The sequence below is a fragment of the Stegostoma tigrinum genome, chromosome 27 (assembly GCF_030684315.1).
Source record: "Stegostoma tigrinum isolate sSteTig4 chromosome 27, sSteTig4.hap1, whole genome shotgun sequence".
Classification (NCBI taxonomy): Eukaryota; Metazoa; Chordata; class Chondrichthyes; order Orectolobiformes; family Stegostomatidae; genus Stegostoma; species Stegostoma tigrinum.
In genome coordinates, this window is record NC_081380.1 from 17,872,754 (window position 1) to 17,891,746 (window position 18,993).

Sequence of the window (18,993 nt, forward strand, 5' to 3'; positions counted from 1 at the left end):
AGGGATTGGACACTCTGGAGGCAGGGAGCATGTTGCCGCTGATGGGTGAGTCCAGAACCACAGGACACAGTTTAAAAATAAGAGGTAGGCCATTTAGAACAGAGTTGAGGAGAAACTTCTTCACCCAGAGAGTGGTGGATATATGGAATGCTCTGCCCCAGAAGGCAGTGGAGGCCAAGTCTCTGGATACTTTCAAGAAAGAGATAGATAGAACTCTTAAAGATAGTGGAATCAAGGATTACGGGGATAAGGCAGGAACAGGATACTGATTGTGGATGATCAGCCATGATCATAATGTATGGTGGTGCTGGCTCGAAGGGCCAAATGGCCTACTCCTGCACCTATTGTCTATTATCTATTGTCTATTGAAACACTGGAGATATACGTGCTAATTATTGCTGTGCAAAATATTTATCTTAGAAGCCCAGTTAGGAAAAGTATATTTTTATAGCATTCACCTTGCATTGATAGCAAACATGCTATTGCTTCTCATCAAGGCAGATTAAAAAAATCTTTTTTTATTCCATTTATATAGCTCACCAGGGTATCTGATCGTAATTTACATTTAATGGATAGTTTTTCTGTGCAGACACGATTATAGAGGCAAATATTGGAGCTAATTTGTGTGCAACATTATCCTGCATTCAGAAAATGGAGGGAATTTTTTTTTGGTGGTGATTCAGGGATCAATGTTGTCTTGGACATAAGGAAAAGTTCCTGCACTTCTTTGACTTTTATACACGCGATAGCAAGTGTTTGGAACCTCAATCAAAAGACATTTCGGACAATTCATTTTTTTACATCAAATTGTGTTTAGCTAAGGGCTTTGAATCCACAGCACATTGAACTGAGCTGACATTCAAGTTACTTTGTGGTGAGTTATCTCACTGGGACATTGAATAATGTTCAGCCTTCAGGATGATTCAGACAGCTGTTGCTTTGTATTATTCAGGAGATTGTGGAAGAGATGTCCATCATGAATCTTTTAATTTTTGATTTGTTCAGCCCAAGAACTGTCAAGTTGAACCCTTGGAATGTTACTTTTCAAAACTGCCTCAAGCTTTAAGGCTAGCAACAAGCTTTTTTTATTTAATGTTCATAAAACTGACATGATTTGTAATTTGTTTAAGTGGAACAGATATTGTAACTGATCAAGTGCATCCTTTTTGGCCCATCTCTTGCAATTTACTCAGACGGGGTGTAAGTGGTTCTGATGCACTTTTCATGTTTGCTCTTTTTTTCTCACTTTTGCCCAGTCTAGTTTACTGAGGTCATCACCTCAAAATTTGAATTTGGCATTTAGAATTATCTGGATTTTCTGCAGGGTCCTTTCACTCCCTTCAGCAGAAGATTGTTGGAAACACAGGAGAATTTGCAGAAATAGCAACAAGAATCTACTCATTAAGTCATTCAGTAAAGTCACTGGGTCGGTAAAGACAACTTACAATGCGTTAAACTTTACATATTTAATGTATGTGACTATTCAGTTATACATCATGATTGTGACCTTACTGCTGTGCTTTCAATTATCAGATTTAGTCGTGGAAGACGTTGAAAGGATTTGGAAGCAACATGTCGATCATGGGCCTAAAGAAGAAACAACCCAAAACCTTCAAAGTTAAGGTTATCACCATGGATGCAGAGATGGAATTTAGCTGTGAGGTAAAAGAGAAAGTTTGTTTTTATCTTGTAAAAAGAAGGAAACTTGAATTTATGTCAGGTTTTGTTGTGGCTGTAGTTTGCCTGAATTCTTTGAAGTGTATCTACTGTTGCTACATAGGCAAATCAGATAACCAGTTTTTGTATAGCTACAGCAAGACCCTATCAAAATGAGCTGTAGCTAAAGAGATGTTGAAAATCGACCAGGATGTCATGAAGGGAAAGTATAATGCTGTTGGAGAGGGGAAGATGTGTTTACTTGTGGCATCCTGCCAGAGGTGATGGAAATGGCAAGTGATGGATGATCTTGTGAACGTAGAGGCTGGTGGGATGTGAAATGAGGACAAGGGAATCCTTGCCATTGGTCAAGGAGGGAGGGGAAAAAGATGAGGGCAAAAGTGCAGAAAATGGGTTAAACACAGCTGAAATTGTTGACTTGCAAATCTAGGCAAGATTAGGAAGTAGCAACAATGACATCATTAATGTACCAGAGAAAGAACAGTTGTTGGACATTGCGAGTAAGACTAGAACAAACAAAATCCCACACACCCCACAAAAAGACAGACTTAGCTGTGTCTTGGAGAAAGTTAAAGGAAAATTTGTTTTATGTCAGAGCAGGCTCAGCCAGGCAAAGGAGAACGATGAGGTTTGGAGTATTCAGATCTTCTTTCAAGGAAGAAACATAGAGCTCCTGATTTTGGATGCAGGTGTAGAAGGATTGCAAATCCATGGTGAAGAGAAGGTGCCCAGGGGCAGGAAACTAGAAATTGTGGAACTGACATAAAGCTTCAGAAGTATCACAAATATAGGTGGAAGGAAGAAAAAATGAAATCAAGATTGAGCGAGGCAGGAAAAAGCTGAACTTATGGATCTGCCAGTGCTGTTCAGTTTGTGGACTTACGGAAGAAAGTCTGAAGTGGGCTGTGTGGGCTAGGGGTCTGTCTGGTGGAGAGCTGTGGCAGGAAGATCTCCAGAGGAGATGAGGTCAGTAAACATTTTGGAAACAACCTGTGATATTTCTTAAGCACTTGGTTTTATTTCAGATCTCCAACATTGAGTACTTTGCTTTTATTGTGTAAACCCTATTCTTTGACTTGGTGTAGGTAGCATCACGTGCGAACTGACTAGCAATATATTCACAATCAAAATCCTATGAATACTTTTTAATCTTTTACCATAATATATGCCTAAATCTGTGTGTATCATGGAGGATGCTAATATAATTAACTTCGTAATTATACCCTTCCTTCAATGCAGGCACTTCTTACAGAATGATTTTTTACAAGTTAATATGGTCAGTTTCTGTTATAAGGATGGAGGTAGAAATCTAATGTAAGCATAAAATTGAATACAGATTTCATAGGTGCTCCTTACCTTATATAAAGAGTACATAGAGTTTCCATTTAACCAGTACAAAATTAACATCAGAAATAACTAACTTAAGATGACGAAGTTTATTTGATTCTTTTCAGGTTTTTGGACAAACACTGGGCTATAATAGTACTATTTTAAACAGTTGAAAGTACAGGACAGTGATTGTAGAATCCATTGTGCCCGTGCTGGTCATGAAGCATCAATCTACTTGAACCCTATTTTTCATTGTATGCAACGGTGTTCATCTATATATTACTTAACTATTGTAATGGTTCCTACCGGCATCACCCTTTCTGACAGTGAGTTCCAGATACCCACCACACACCCAGGTTAAAACATTTTTCTTTAAATCCCCTCAACACCCCCCTTGTCCTTTCCTTAAATCTGTTCACCTGGTTATTGACCCCACGACCAAGGGGAAAAGCTTCTTCCCACCCCACCAGTCTATGTCCTTCATAATTTTGTAGATTTCAATTGGGGATCCCCTCAGCTTCTGTACTCCAGGAAAGGCAACTCTAGCCTTTATAGTCTCTCTTTATAGTTGAAATACTTGCACATCCTTTCAAAACACAATGTTAATATAATTCTCTCAATATATGTTCTTTTCTTCGCGGTTATTTCTGACTTTTCTTACAGGCAAACCTGTGTAACACAGTTGCAACTGACTGACTCTTTACAATATAGTAACACGTCAGTTTGAACCAACTTTGTTACAGATCTGTGTAAACAGAAACCAGGTATAGTGATCTGAACTCTAGACACCTGTTATAAATTTCACCAAAATTGTTGTATTTTTGGAAAAGCTTCTACATTAATAAATGAGTGTGTCAAACAAAAATTGAACTAGTTACAACATTGTTAGCTATTCCCATCACCCAAGCTAAATTATCCCTTTCATTTCTGGAAATAACGAGACTCATGTTGTAAAAGTGTTTCACACTGCTTACAGCTTTGGTAATGATTATGGCTTTTAAGCAGTGTCGTCTTCAGGATCACAACTGATCTTGCCTTTATCAAACTTATCAAAATTATTCTTTCTCGGAGAGAAATTAGTCGCTGTCAATTACTGTTGTTTGCTAGTAAATGAATATCTGGTAATGAGTGAGGCATCAGTTCAGTTATTGGGTGGTATGGTTAGCTTTGCCTGCTCTCACGTAATTTTTTTACACTTATGGACACTGTGAGGATATTTGAGGCTTTTTAAATGTTAGTTTGTGTGAAATAAACAATGTTAATTCTCAACGAGGATTGAATAAGGAAGCTTCTCAATTAAAGTCCAGATCCACAGTGGTCAGGACTCTTTGCTACAGAGCAATTGCACTTGCTTCAGCTACTTATTTACATAGTGACGTCCAAGACTAGTTCTTCGCGTGAAGAAATGAATGTTTTGTTTTAACTGTCTTATTTTATATTTTGTAGGTGAAATGGAAAGGGAAGGATTTATTTGACTTGGTGTGTCGAACAATTGGATTGCGTGAAACCTGGTTCTTCGGCCTGCGATATGTCGTAAAAGACACATATGCGTGGCTGAAAATGGAGAAAAGGGTATTTTTAAAAGCTTTTGTTTTAAAAAATGTTAACTGCAGAAATCAAGAAAATGTTTATCAGATTTGAAAATGCTTGAAACTTAAAAGTTACAAGTGAACAATGTTTCAATGAAATCCACAGATTTTTCAAAGATATTTGATGTTGATTTTAAGAAAAAGAACTATTTTCTTGTTTAACAGTGTGTTGCGTTTAGTGTGAGTATTATTTTTATACTGTTGGATAGGATATTGCTGAAGAAAGACATACTTTTTCGAAGCTTTTCACCTTGCAGTCATCAAGATATTTTGCAAGAATATCAATTCAATAGGAAAACCAACATTTGTATGCCTTTTCACTTGACAACAGCATCCTGTTACTGGTGAACATTACTTGTGTTGCTACTGCAGATTAGCAGCATGAAACACCTACACCAATCACTCAAACTTTTGAGATATCACCCTTCCAGGGAGTAATCTGAGGTATCCTGGCTACTAATAGAATGCTGCTATCAGGCTAAAAAGACATTCCGTCCATCATATTGGGGGGATGGGTATTGGTGAGATGCTCTGACTTTTGGTGTGGACTTGCTGGGCTGAAGGGCCTGTTTCCACACTGTAGGGATTCTATATTAAAAAAGATCAGAGTGATGTCGTAAATGAAGTTCCGTGCAGGTGTGATGTAGGCTGTACTTCACAAAAACTGGCAGATTGTATCAGCATGACCCTTGAGTTAAAATAAGCAAGGTACTGACTGTATCTAACCAGCTCCTTCTTGCAAAATGAGCAATACAGTTTCTAACATTAGATGTGATTTTGCAATTGGACAACATTTATTTGGTATTCCTGAAAATGTGAGGAATTACACTGACAATCCGTTTAGAATTGCCCATCAGGCCAGCACTGTGACTTATTTTTGTTTACTGGAAGGTACCTTTATTAATTGTTGGGGCCCTGATCTTTACACACAGAAACACATACACACACATTTTGCCTTAGTAAAATAGGTGATAGCCATTCAGTTTCATTTCTTAGGGCAGTAACCTGGTCAATCAGAGTCAATCTGCCTGGTTTAAAATTTAATAATTCCTGTCAGTTAATTATCAGTGAGCTTTATTTTGTGTTCTTCATGGCAACACCTCTATCAAACAGAACCCACTTGCCAATTGATGAGCATTCTCTTCTCATGCAATTAAAATATTGGCTTCTCTTGAATTTGTATTCTTGTGAAATGTCCTGATGAGTGCAAGGCAAAAAGCATTGAAAATGTGTTTTCTCATCAATGCTCAAGTTCTAACTACCAAATGACCATTTAGATAGAATATACGTTTTTTATTTTATTAGTTCATTCACAATATGAGGGTGGTACTGACTTGGCCAGCATTATTGCCCATTCCTAATTGCTCAGAGAACAGTTAAGAGTCAGCCACGTTGCTGTGGAGTTTGGAATCATACGTAGACCAGACCAAGTAAGGTTGACAGATTCCATCCCTCAAGGGCATTTGTGAAGCAGATGGGCTTTTACACCAATCAGCAATGCATTGGACTCATCATTAGAACATAGAACATCTCACTTTCACAGTTCTTTTTGCCTTGAATTCAAATTTGAACCTGGTCCACAGAGCATTACCTAGGTCTCTGGATTGATAGTTCAGCAATGAGAAAACTAGACCAATACATCCCCTAAAAGCCAGTTTTACATCTTAAACTGTTTATTGAAGAAAATAAAAAATAACTTACTGTTTTAAAAACTTCATAATAGCAACTTTGGACAATGCCAGAAAATGTAACAAAAGGGTGGTTGATGAATATTACCTAAAAAGTGAGGTTGTAGGACTTGCATGCATTCCTGCGTTATTTTATGCAAAATGCATAATATCTTGTGTTGTAACCGTATGCCAATATGCTGCATGCCTACTTATTGGTGTCCATAATAGCATTAGTTAGGCGCCATTGATAAAAGCATTGCAAGTTATGAGCATGAATAATAATACATGGTGGTGAGGGGTGTAATCTGTAAGAAAACTAGAAAAAATGTTGTAATTACTCATCAGGAATAGGAACATCTGTAATGAGAAGAAGCTAAGGTTAATGTTTCAGGGCTACGTCCTCATGTCAGAACCTAGTTACAAGCTGCCAATTTAGATAGTTATACTTTTAAGATACCTTTAAAAATTGGTTAACTAATGACAGTATTTACAATAACTACATCAGTAATCCAAAGCACAACTTCCCAAAAGCTTTCTTTGTTTGAAATGGAAATGTTGCCAAATTCAATACCAATGTCAAACCCAAATGAAGATCCTCTTCTAGGTCATTTTCTACTGTCACCACTGCACTATTAATGATTTAGATTTTTAAATTTGTCCACCGATTTTAGGCGTTGCTGTGTAGGACAGCATTTCTTACCCATCACTAATAGCCATGAAGAAGATGGTGGTGGTGAGCTGCCTCCTTAGATGGCTGTAGTTCTTAGGGTGCTGGAACACCTTAAAAAAGGAGTATTGGAGTAAACTGTTAATTTTTAGGGGAGAAGGAGTTTGTAGATGGGGGAGGTGGGGTGTGTGGAGGAGAGGGAAGCCACAAATGAGAGATAACAGCTTTAAAACTGTCAGCAAAGGAATTTGGATGTAACTGAGATCCAGAAGGGAAGGGGGGAGAATTGGAGAGTGATAGTGATAGAAAATTCACTGGTTAGGGGAACAGACAGGAGATTCTGTGCTGCCGAGTGAAACTCCAGGATGGTATAGATAATAAAATGTGAGGCTGGATGAACACAGCAGGCCAAGCAGCATCTCAGGAGCACAAAAGCTGACGTTTCGGGCCTAGACCCTTCATCAGAGAGGGGGATGGGGGGAGGGAACTGGAATAAATAGGGAGAGAGGGGGAGGCGGACCGAAGATGGAGAGTAAAGAAGATAGGTGGAGAGGGTGTAGGTGGGGAGGTAGGGAGGGGATAGGTCAGTCCAGGGAAGACGGACAGGTCAAGGAGGTGGGATGAGGTTAGTAGGTAGCTGGGGGTGCGGCTTGGGGTGGGAGGAAGGGATGGGTGAGAGGAAGAACCGGTTAGGGAGGCAGAGACAGGTTGGACTGGTTTTGGGATGCAGTGGGTGGGGGGGAAGAGCTGGGCTGGTTGTGTGGTGCAGTGGGGGGAGGGGATGAACTGGGCTGGTTTAGGGATGCAGTGGGGGAAGGGGAGATTTTGAAACTGGTGAAGTCCACATTGATACCATATGGCTGCAGGGTTCCCAGGCGGAATATGAGTTGCTGTTCCTGCAACCTTCGGGTGGCATCATTGTGGCAGTGCAGGAGGCCCATGATGGACATGTCATCAAGAGAATGGGAGGGGGAGTGGAAATGGTTTGCGACTGGGAGGTGCAGTTGTTTGTTGCGAACTGAGCGGAGGTGTTCTGCAAAGCGGTCCCCAAGCCACCAGTTTCAAAATCTCCCCTTCCCCCACTGCATCCCTAAACCAGCCCAGTTCATCCCCTCCCCCCACTGCACCACACAACCAGCCCAGCTCTTCCCCCCCACCCACTGCATCCCAAAACCAGTCCAACCTGTCTCTGCCTCCCTAACCGGTTCTTCCTCTCACCCATCCCTTCCTCCCACCCCAAGCCGCACCCCCAGCTACCTACTAACCTCATCCCACCTCCTTGACCTGTCCGTCTTCCCTGGACTGACCTATCCCCTCCCTACCTCGCCACCTACACCCTCTCCACCTATCTTCTTTACTCTCCATCTTCGGTCCGCCTCCCCCTCTCTCCCTATTTATTCCAGTTCCCTCCCCCCATCCCCCTCTCTGATGAAGGGTCTAGGCCCGAAACGTCAGCTTTTGTGCTCCTGAGATGCTGCTTGGCCTGCTGTGTTCATCCAGCCTCACATTTTATTATCTTGGAATCTCCAGCATCTGCAGTTCCCATTATCTCCAGGATGGTATGTTGCCTCCCGGGTGCCACTGTCAGAGATGTCTCCAATCAAGTCTTCAGGATTCTGCAGGGGGAGGGAGAGCAGCCAGAAGTTGTGGTACACATTGGTATCAATGACATAGCTAGGAAGCAGGATGAGGACCTGAAAAGTGATTATAGGGAGTTAAGGTGGAAGCTGAAAGCCAGGATGAGTAGAGTCATAATCTCACGATTACTGCTGGGACCATGAGCTAGTGGGGGTAGAAACAGAGAGAGCGCGCAGCTGAACACATGGTTACAGAGCCGGTATAGGAGGCAGGGCTTCAGGTTTGTGGATCACTGCTGAAGGTGGGACTTGTACAGGAGGGATGGGTTGCACCTGAACTGGAAGGACGCCAATATCCTGGGCGGGAGGTTTGCTAAAGCTCTTCGGGAGGGTCTAAACTAGTTTGGCAGGGGGCTGGGAACCAGAGCTACAGATCAGAGGATGGGGTAGCCAGTGTACAGACAGATAAAGCAAGCAGAGAGCCAATGAGGAAGGATAAGGGTTTATCCACAGAGTCAGTATGGGTGGAAGTCAGAAACAGGAAAGAAACAGTCACTTTATTGGGAGTTTTCTGTAGTCCCCCCAGTAGCAACAGAAACACTAAGGAACAGATTGGCAGACAAATTTTGGAAAGGTGCAGAAGTAATAGTGTTGTTGAAATAAGCGACTTCAACTTCCCTAATATAGACTGGAACCTCCTAAGTGCAAATAGTTTGGATGGAGCAGATTTTTGTCAGGTGTGTCCAGGAATAATTTCTGTCTCAATATGTAGATAGGCCGACTAGAGGGGAGGCCATATTGGATTTGGTGCTTGGCAACGAACCAGGTCAGGTGTCAGATCTCTGTGGGAGAGCATTTCAGTGATGGTGATCACAACTGTCTGACTTTTACTATAGTCATGGAGAGGGATGGGAGCAGACGGTATGGGAAAGTATTTAATTTGGGAAGGTGGAATTACAGTGCTATTAGGCAAGAACAATGGAGCTCCATTTGGGATCAGATGTTCTCAGGGAAATGCATGATAGAACTGTGGAGTATGTTTAGGGAGTGGTTGCTATAGGTACTAGATAGGTTTGTCCTCCTAAGGCAGGAAAAGGATGGTAACGTGAAGGAACCTTGGATGACAAGACATGTTGAACGCCTAGTCAAGAGGAACAAGGACGCTTACTTAAGGTCGAGGAAACAAGGATTGGACAGGGCTCGAGAGGTCTACAAGGTAGCCAAGAAGGAACTGAAAAATGGACTTAGGAGAGCTTGAAGAGGGTATGAGAAAACCTTGGCGGGTCGGATCAAGGAAAACCCCAAGGCTTTCTATACTTATGTGAGGAACAAGAGGATGACCAGAACGAGGATTGGGCCAATCAGGGACAGTGGAGGGAACTCGTGTGCAGAGTCAGAGGAGGGAGGGGAGGTCCTTAATGAATACTTTGCTTCAGTATTCACCAGTGAGAGGGACCTTGAAGTTTGTGAGGACAGTGTGAAACAGGCAGATATGCTTGAACAGGTTGTTGTTAGGAAGGAGGATGTGCTAGAAGTTTTGAAAAACTTGACGATAGATAAGTCCCCTGGGCCAGATGGTATATATCCAAGGTCCCTACAGGAAGCGAGGGAAGAAATTGCTAGTTCTTTGGCAATGATCTTTGCGTCCTCACTGTCACTGGAGTAGTGCCAGAAGATTAGAGTGTGGCAAATATCATTCTGTGGTGGGCAAATTATTGGAGAAGATTCTGAGAGATAATATTTATGATTATTTGGAAAAGCACAGTTTGATTAGAAATAGCTCGCATGGCTTTGTGAGGGACAGGTCATGCCTCACAAGCCTTACTGAATTCTTTGAGGATGTGACAAAACACATTGATGAAGGTAGAGCAGTGGATTTGGTGTATATGGATTTTAGCAAGGCATTCAATAAGGTTCCACATAGTAGGCTCATTCAGAAAGTAAGGAGGCATAGGATTCAGGGAAATTTGGCTGTCTGGATACAAAACTGGCTGTCCAACAGAAGACACAGGGTGGTAGTGATGGAAACTATTCAGCCTGGAGCTCGGTGACCAGTGGTGTGCTTCATGGATCTGTTCTGGGACCTCTGCTTTTTGTGATCTTTATAAACGGCTTGGATGATGAAGTGGAAGGGTAAGTTTGTACACAAAGTTTTGTGGAGTTGTGGACAGCGTGAAGCGCTGTTGTAGATTGCAGCAGGACATTGACAGGATGTAGACCTGGGCAAAGAAGTGGCAGATGGAACTCAACACAGAAAAGCATGAAGTGATTCATTTTGGAAGGTCGAATTTGAATGCAGATTACAGGGTAAATGGCAGGATTCATGGCAGTGTGGTGGAACACAGGCACCTTGGGGTCCACGTCCATAGATCCCTCAAAGTTGCAACCCAAGTTGATAGGGTTGTAAAGAAGGCGTACAGTATGTTGGGTTTCATTGGCAGGGGAATTTCGTTTAAGAACTGTGAGATTATACTGCAGCTCTATAAAACTCTGGTTAAACCGCACTTTGAATATTGTGTTCAGTTCTGGTCACCTCATTACAGGAAAGATGTGGAAGCTTCAGAGAGGGTACAGAGAAGATTTATCTGGATGCTACCTGGACTGGAGGGCAGGTGTTATGAAGAAAGGTTGGGGGAGCTAGGGCATTTTCATTGGAGCCTAGAGGGATGAGAGGTGACTTGATAGAGGTTTACGAGATGATGAGATGCATGTATAGAGTGGATAGCCAGAGACTTTTTTCCCAGGGCAGAAATTACTCTTATGAGGGGGCATAATTTTAAGGTGATTGGAGGAAGGTAAAGTGGAGGTGTCAGAAGTAGGTTCTTCACACAGAGAGTAGTGGGCGTGTGGAATGCACTGCTGACAGTGGTAGTGATGTCAGATACTTTAGAAGCTTTTAAGTGACTCTTGGATAGGCACATGGATGATAGTAAAATGTAGGGTATGCAGGGTAGATTGATCTTAGTAGGATAATAGGTCGGCACAGCATCTTGGGACGAAGGGTCTGTACTGTTCTACGTTCTATGTCCTATTTCTAAATTTATTCCCCATTTAGAAAATATTCTAAGCCTCTATTCTTCCAATCAAAGTGCATGACCTCACACTTTACTGCTTTGTATTCCATCTGTCACTTCTTTGCCTACCCTCCTAACCTGGCTAAATTCTTCTGCAGCCTCCCTGCCTCCTCTATACTACTTGTTCCTCCACCTTTCTTTGTGTCATCTGCAATCTTAGCCAGAATGCCCACAGTTCCTCACTGACCCTTGTGGTGACCCTTGTCACTGGCAGCCATCCTGAGAAGGACCCTTTTATTCCTTCACTCTGCTTTTTGCCAGACAGCCAGTCCTCTACCCATGTTAGTACCTTGCCTCTAACACCACAGGCCCTTCTACTTATCCTGCAGCCTCCTGTGTGACACCTTTTCAAAGGCCTTTTGGAAGTCCAGGTAGATAACATCTATTGGCTCTCCTTGGTCTAACTTGCTCATTACTTCCTCAAAGAATTCTAACAGATTTGTCAGGCATGATCTCCCCTTGATGAAGCCATGCTGACTTTGCCCTTTTGTGCAGGCACTTCCAAGTATTCAGAAATCTCATCCTTCACAATGGATTCAAATCTTACCCACAACCGAGATCAGGCTAATCAGTCTGTAATTATCTGGCTAAAATGATCTAGCTTTGTGCATATATGGAAAAATATTAGCTGTGATCATACCGTTCTATGGAAAGTGTGTTTAGGGTGGCGATTTTGTTTGTAAAAATGTGTCTCAGTTGTTTTTCTTAAATCTTGTTCGCTTGTAAAAACCAAAAACTGTGGGTGTTGTAAAGCAGAAACCTTAGCTAATGCCTGCTGTCTTGTACCAATTTAGACACTGTGGAAATTAATGCTTTCTTTGTGCTTTAAATTTCATTGAGTTTTGGTAATTACTGAAGATATTGATGAATTCTTCTAATTTTGCTTCTGTATGATTCCAATACCCAATAAGTCAACACAAATACCGGAAGAGATAACAAGGTGTAGAGCTGGATGAACACAGCAGGCCGAGCAGGAGAGCTGATGCTCCGGATCCCTCTGGGACCCGGAGCGTCAACTTGCCTGCTCCTCTCATGCTCCTTGGCCTGCTGTGTTCATCCAGCTCTACGCCTTGTTATCACAAATACCGGAAGTGTGGTTAATATGTGACATTTAATAAATGAGTAAGAATGAAAAAAGGACCCAGTGAATACCATACAGTAGCCCTTGAAAAAATCTGAAGAGGAGCCTTTTTTTGAGCGGTAATTGGGAGGTAGATGTTGACCCAGCTTTAAGTGACTTAAGGGAATTTATTTATTGCCGTATTTCTGTAAACAGGTATTGGATCAAGAGGTTCCTAAAGAGGATCCAATCACATTTCATTTCTTGGCCAAATTTTACCCAGAAAAAGTAGAAGAAGAACTTGTCCAGGAAATCACACAGCACCTCTTCTTTCTGCAGGTTGGTGTGCGTAAAATCACATGATTGCTTTTCTCTTGGAAGTTTGTTTTACATAGAAGTTTACCGAAATGGTTTGGTTACCCGCAATATTAATGCTTAGTTCTTATTAATGATTTGGGCACTGTATCCATTGATACAGTATTACTGAGAACTGAACCTTTTCTAAATCTGGTCGGATTTTACAGTTATACATCTGGTTTTGGGATCAAGTTCAGTATAAGTGCTAGTGAAATGTATTCAGTTTTTCCACTCAGTCAAGGAAGGGCAAATCAAAATCATGAATGCGTGTGTGACTATGCTTTGTTTGGTAAAATTTAAATAGGCTATACAAAGAAGAGCAGTCAAGCTGTGAGTGACCAGTAGAGTGAGAAGGCAGCTGAGATACTGCAGGAGATTGACATTGAAGTCAAGTTGATGAGAAGCTGCAGTCTTGTTTAAATTTCAGGGAATGTAGCATTCTAAGTATTACAAAACCTTTCATGATACAGGACTTTCTGGAAACAGAGTCTCAAGAGCAGTCAAGTGTAAAAGAAGAGTTATTCACTGGGCTGACAAGCTCAAACGTACTAAGTTTGAGGCGTGGTTGGGGGTAAACTGCACTATTCTATTGGAGGAAGTGTTTATCCAAAGGAAGAAAGAGTTAAGTGAGAACGAAAGGATACTGGGGAACTCAGTCGTTAGAGGAATAGATGGGTAATTTTAGAATTAAACTTTGTCCTTCAAACAAATAGCTAATAAGAACACACAGTGCCAGAAGTATTTGGACAAGGCAAAGATTTAGCTGAAAATTATAGTTCTTAGTAGAAGCAATATTTTAAAGCAATTTAGTTATGCAAAAGAATTCCATCTGTAACAAGGTGGATTAAGTAGTAGTACTTCAAAGTGAATCTTAGGTTTACTGCCAGTACCACACACGAATGAATATGATTAAGAAGGTAAATGGATGGCTGAGAGTCAGAATGTGGGAAGAATGTGTTCAGATTCCACAGGTTTGGTTTGACTGTAATTTGTTTTGATGGGATGGCTTTGAATGGAACAAATTTTGTGCCTATATCTTTGCAAGCTAGTTAACTAGATTTGTGGTGAAGCATTTAACTAATGTCAAGGGTAAAGGAGAAGATTAAAATGTCAACTTGAAAGACAGAAGAAGTTTTAGATATAAGGTATAGGTTAATAGAATGGCTAAAAATGTTTGATTGCTATCAGGTAATTAAAAAAAATCAATATCTGGAATATAAAACTTTTGGGAGGTACGTGAAAGGAAAAAAAACGTCGAAGGGTTGTGATACAAGTCACGTAAGTATCATAAAATTGTAAGTTTTTCAGGAAATAGTTGATTTCATGGGCAATAAGTGCTGCAGTCTAAATGGATTTTCAGAAAATATTTAAAAAGTTTTGTCATGGACAATTTGTTGCACAAAGTTAGGAAAAAGGTACTGACATAGATACAAAATTAGTGGATTGACAAGATATAAAAAGTTAGAGATAATGACTGTCACTTAAACTCAAACAGGATTGTTAGTGATGTACCTCACAATTGGTGTTGAGTCTACTTTTGTTCCCTTTGAAGTAGAAATTTTGCTTGAACATAACACCTCAAAGGTGCTGATGGCTCAAGTGGAGTTTTGGCAAATATTGAGCAAGACAACAAAAGACTTCAAATAGATTTAAGTTGGCTCAGTAGACCAAGAAGTGATGAATGCAATTAATCCATTTTTGGGCTAGGAGAATAAGAAATATGAAATTGGCCTATGCTTACTGTGGAGATTTTGATGTGGATGGAGAGAGGGCCACAAAAGAATCCAGTCTATCGAACAAAAGAGATAGAAGCAGGAGTAGTCAATTCAGCCCCTCAAGCCTGCTTCTCGATATAAAACAATTATGGCTGATCCCATCATGGCCTCAACTCTACCTTACTACCTGCTCCCAATTCTCCTTTCACCCATAACTAATTGAAAATCTGTTAATGTCCTCCTCAAATTTATTCAGTGTCCCATTGGCCACTGCACTCTTGTGTAATGAATTCCAATGATTCACAACATTTTGAGAGAAGTAATTCCTCCTCAACTGTGTTTTAAATCTGCCACTCCTTAGCCTAATATTATGACCTCTCATTCTAGAATGGAAAGCATCCACTCTGTCTATTTTGTCAATTCCTTTTAGCATCCTGTATATTTCCATTAGATCTCCTCTCATCCTTCTAAACCGTGGCAAGTACAGACCTAAACTGCTTAATCTGTCTTCCTGAAACAAGCCTTTCATCCCCAGAATTAATCTAGTGAGCTTTTTCTGAACTGCATCTGTTGCAATTACATCCTTCATCAAGTAAGGGGGCCAAATGCAGCCTCTCAAATGACTTGTACAATTGTAACAACATTTCCCTGCTTTGTACTCCATTCGCTTAGTAATAAATGTGAAAATTCTGTTTGCATTCCATATTACCTCCTGTAGCTGCATGCTAACTCTCTACAACTTATGTATGATATCCAAATCACTCAGCACCGAAGACTTCTATAATTTCATGGGTTTTGTGTTCAAGTAACTAAGCATAAAAATTGTGCTTGGATTTTATTATTTGAGGTGAGGGATCGCTGTGGTAAAGAAAATAAAAGCAGAGAGTCACAGCTGGCAGGATGCAGTTGGTGGCAGTGAGCAGGTTATATCTCCATCTGTTGATTGCATGCTGGGAATTATGCAGTGCTGCAGAGAAGAAATTAATTAATTTTTCAGCTAAAAAAGCATGTAATATGCCTTGAAAGAAGCCTGAAAAGTCACAAATTAAAGGTGCAAATTAATATCTGCAACAAGTAAACCTTGCTTAATTTATGACTGGATTAAAATGATATCTAAGCAAATTAAGAGTAGTGTTCAGATGTTGATGTGTGCCATGGGTTTTCCAATTACTTTTGCAGAGTGAGCTTATTAAACAGAATTATTTATTGTGTTTCAGTGACACCTCACTGATTTTTTTTCTCTTCCAGTGCAGTTTATGAACTATTTTGTTCCAATACATTTGGCTGACTCATATAATTAAAATCACTCATGTGATAGTCAAATTATAGATTCTTAATTTGGAACTAATTACTGTTTTCACTTTTGTAGGTTAAGAAGCAGATTTTGGATGAAGAGATTTACTGTTCCCCCGAGGCTTCAGTGTTGTTGGCATCTTATGCAGTTCAAGCTAAGGTTTGTGCAAGATGATAAATTTGGAGGATTCCACTTCTGCATTTGTAAATGTAAAATTTACACCAGCTATCACATTGTTTTTGCTTTTCCTCAAAGAATTGAAGTAACATTTTTCTGTGTCAAGGTGCGATTACATAAGGTGCTGAAGTTTCCTAACAGAAAGGCCATGTCTTTACAGTCTTAAATTAGTATTTTTCCCTTTTAATTGGGCGATTAAGCACCTCTGTGTGTAGGGAGGCTATTTTAATTAAGGTTATAAAAGGGATATTTTGACTTATTCAGATGACCTAATTTGGCAGAGGTCCATGGAGTCAAATGAAGTTCTCGGTGCTAGATATCCAAAATAAGACCTGATAATTTGTCTTTGTGTATTGAGAAGTGAGGGAAAGTGCTGCTTTTGTCCTTGGTTGCAACTTGAAACTAAAGGGTTTAATTTGTTTTTGTGCTCCTGTTACTACTTTCTAAGGTTCACCTTTTCAGGAATCTGGTGCAAATGCACAATAGATGTTGATTGATCCCTTCAATAAACTTAAACCGTGTTCCACCTTCCTTTGCCCAGACCTGTCTGGTGGACAGGTTATTTCTCCCTGACAGAGGACCACCTTCTAGGTAGTCAGTCTAATCTTGAGCATTACCAGTAGGGAATCAACAAGGAACAGTTTGTTCTTTTGTTTCTGTCTGATTTATTTTGTTTACTGGCTAATGCTGGTGTAGTGCTAATGTCACTGAACTGGTATTCCACAGGGTCTGAGCTCACATCCTGAAGACAGAGATTCAGATTCTACCGTGGCAGCTTTTGTTTTATTTGTTCACAGGATCTGGGTATCTTTGGCAATGCTAGTGTTTATTGGCCATCCCTAATTGCCTTTGAGAAGCTAGAGGTGAGCTGTTCTTCTGAACGGCTGCAGTTCGTGTGTATGTACATAAATATGCTGTTAAGGAGGGAATGGTGGAATTTAAATTCAATTAATGAATAAATCTGGCTTTGAAAGCTATTACCAGTAATCCTGTTGTGGGTAAATCACCACCAGCTAGCTTTGATTCAGCTACTTGTTAAGAAATCTCAAAGACAATCAGGTACTGAAACAATGATTTAAACTTTACTGCAGGTAACAACCAAAACAAGATCCCTCAAGTAAGCAAGTTAAACCTCACAACCCAGAGTTAACATTTCAGGGCCAGTGACCCTCCTTCGGAATACAGTTTCGATCCTGACTGTTGCAGCGGGATAATAGTATAGAAAGAAGACTCAACTCCTAGTTTTAGATCTCCTTTTTGAGCATTTGGAATGCATTTTCTTCGCTTAATGTACTTGTTAATTCCATGTACATGATTGATATTTTACTGGATTTTATCTAGAATTGGTGTAGATTACGAAAAGCCAGTAATCTTCTCCAATTTATTTGCAGGAGCATGACAAGACTTGACTTTTTCTCCTTTGTTATCTTGGAGCTTTTGTGCTCCTGAGATGCTGCTTGACCTGCTGTGTTCATTCAGCTTCATACTTTGTTATCTTGGATTCTCCAGCATCTGCAGTCCCCATTATCCTTGACTTTTTCTCCTTGCAGGGTTCAGTGACTTATTGTAGAATCTTGATTAAAAATTTGAGAAAACGCCAGATTAGTGACTGAAATGAAGTCATTGAAGCTTTTTTCTATGCTCTGATTAAAGATTACACCTTAAATGATTCATCTTGATGATTCAGTTACTCGGTTGAGTTTTGCTGAGCCTAGTTTGAATTCTTGGTCCATGCTGAATTCATGAGCCACTTAAATTGGTCAGGCAGTTTGAGAGTACTTAAATGGCTAAAACATAGGTTTTCATTGCTGGCTTTGGTTCAGTTACCCATAGTAGAAGATGTGAACATCAAATGAAAGCATGATTGGGAGTCTGAAAATGCCTGATGTCAGAAGTTAAGCAGACTCAAACCTTTGGATGGGAGACTGCTTGGCAATACTAGATGCAGTAGGCTTGGGTGCTGTTGTGGGTGTGTGGTAATCTCCCTACTTCTGAAACAGTAGTCCTGAGTTCAAGTCCCAACTGTTCCAGAGGTGTGTAAGTAACATCTCTAAATAGGTTGATTAGAAAATATATAAAAATACTCTGCCAAATCTCGCACTCAGAAAATAAGAAATATGAGTAGGCATTGGCCATACAGTACATTGAGTCTGTTCTGCCATTAAGACCATGGCTACTTCTGGATTAAATCAATGTTTTCACTGTCTCTCCGTATCTCTTATTGCTCAAAAATCTTTCAGTATTTGCTTTAATTGATTTATTTAGTCTCTGTCAAAATCCAGTTCAGTATAAGAATATTTTAAGATTTATAATGTGTTGTTTGTGTATTAATATTGAACATATGGCATTTATATATTTCAACAGAAGTGGTAATACTTATATTTATATTTTCTCCTTTACAGTATGGAGACTATGATCCTAATTTTCATAAACCTGGCTTCCTGGCTCAGGATGAACTATTACCTAAAAGAGTAAGTTCTGGAATCTCCTGTTAAGTTCCAAGAAGGATCAGGAAGCCAAATGTAAAACAACAGGAAATTTATTAAAAAGGTGTTTACACTACAGGCAGCAAGGTTAGACGAAGATATTTCTGCCAAGGTGGCTGATGATGTCATCTTATGTCAGATCATAAGACTCTAATAGTGACAGTTCACCATACTTGTACTTTTACAACATGCAAATTTGATTCAGAGACAGTTGGAACTGCGGATGCTGGAGAATCTAATAAAGCAAGGTGTAGAGCTGGATGAACACAGCAGGCCAAGCAGCATTAGAGGAGTAAGAAAGCTGACATTCGGGTCTAGACC

At 40.3% G+C, this 18,993-nt stretch overlaps 1 protein-coding gene across 1 annotated transcript in view; it reads left to right on the plus strand.

Moving 5' to 3' along the window:
- nf2b (NF2, moesin-ezrin-radixin like (MERLIN) tumor suppressor b) overlaps nucleotides 1–18,993 on the plus strand; it is a 65,249-nt gene that overhangs the window by 10,816 nt on the left and 35,440 nt on the right. The window contains exons 2-6 of the mRNA XM_059655456.1: nucleotides 1,534–1,662; nucleotides 4,453–4,578; nucleotides 12,860–12,982; nucleotides 16,085–16,168; nucleotides 18,589–18,657. Coding sequence (XP_059511439.1) covers nucleotides 1,573–1,662; nucleotides 4,453–4,578; nucleotides 12,860–12,982; nucleotides 16,085–16,168; nucleotides 18,589–18,657 — 492 coding nt within the window. The 5' untranslated portion in view covers nucleotides 1,534–1,572. The remainder of the gene's footprint in view (nucleotides 1–1,533; nucleotides 1,663–4,452; nucleotides 4,579–12,859; nucleotides 12,983–16,084; nucleotides 16,169–18,588; nucleotides 18,658–18,993) is intronic.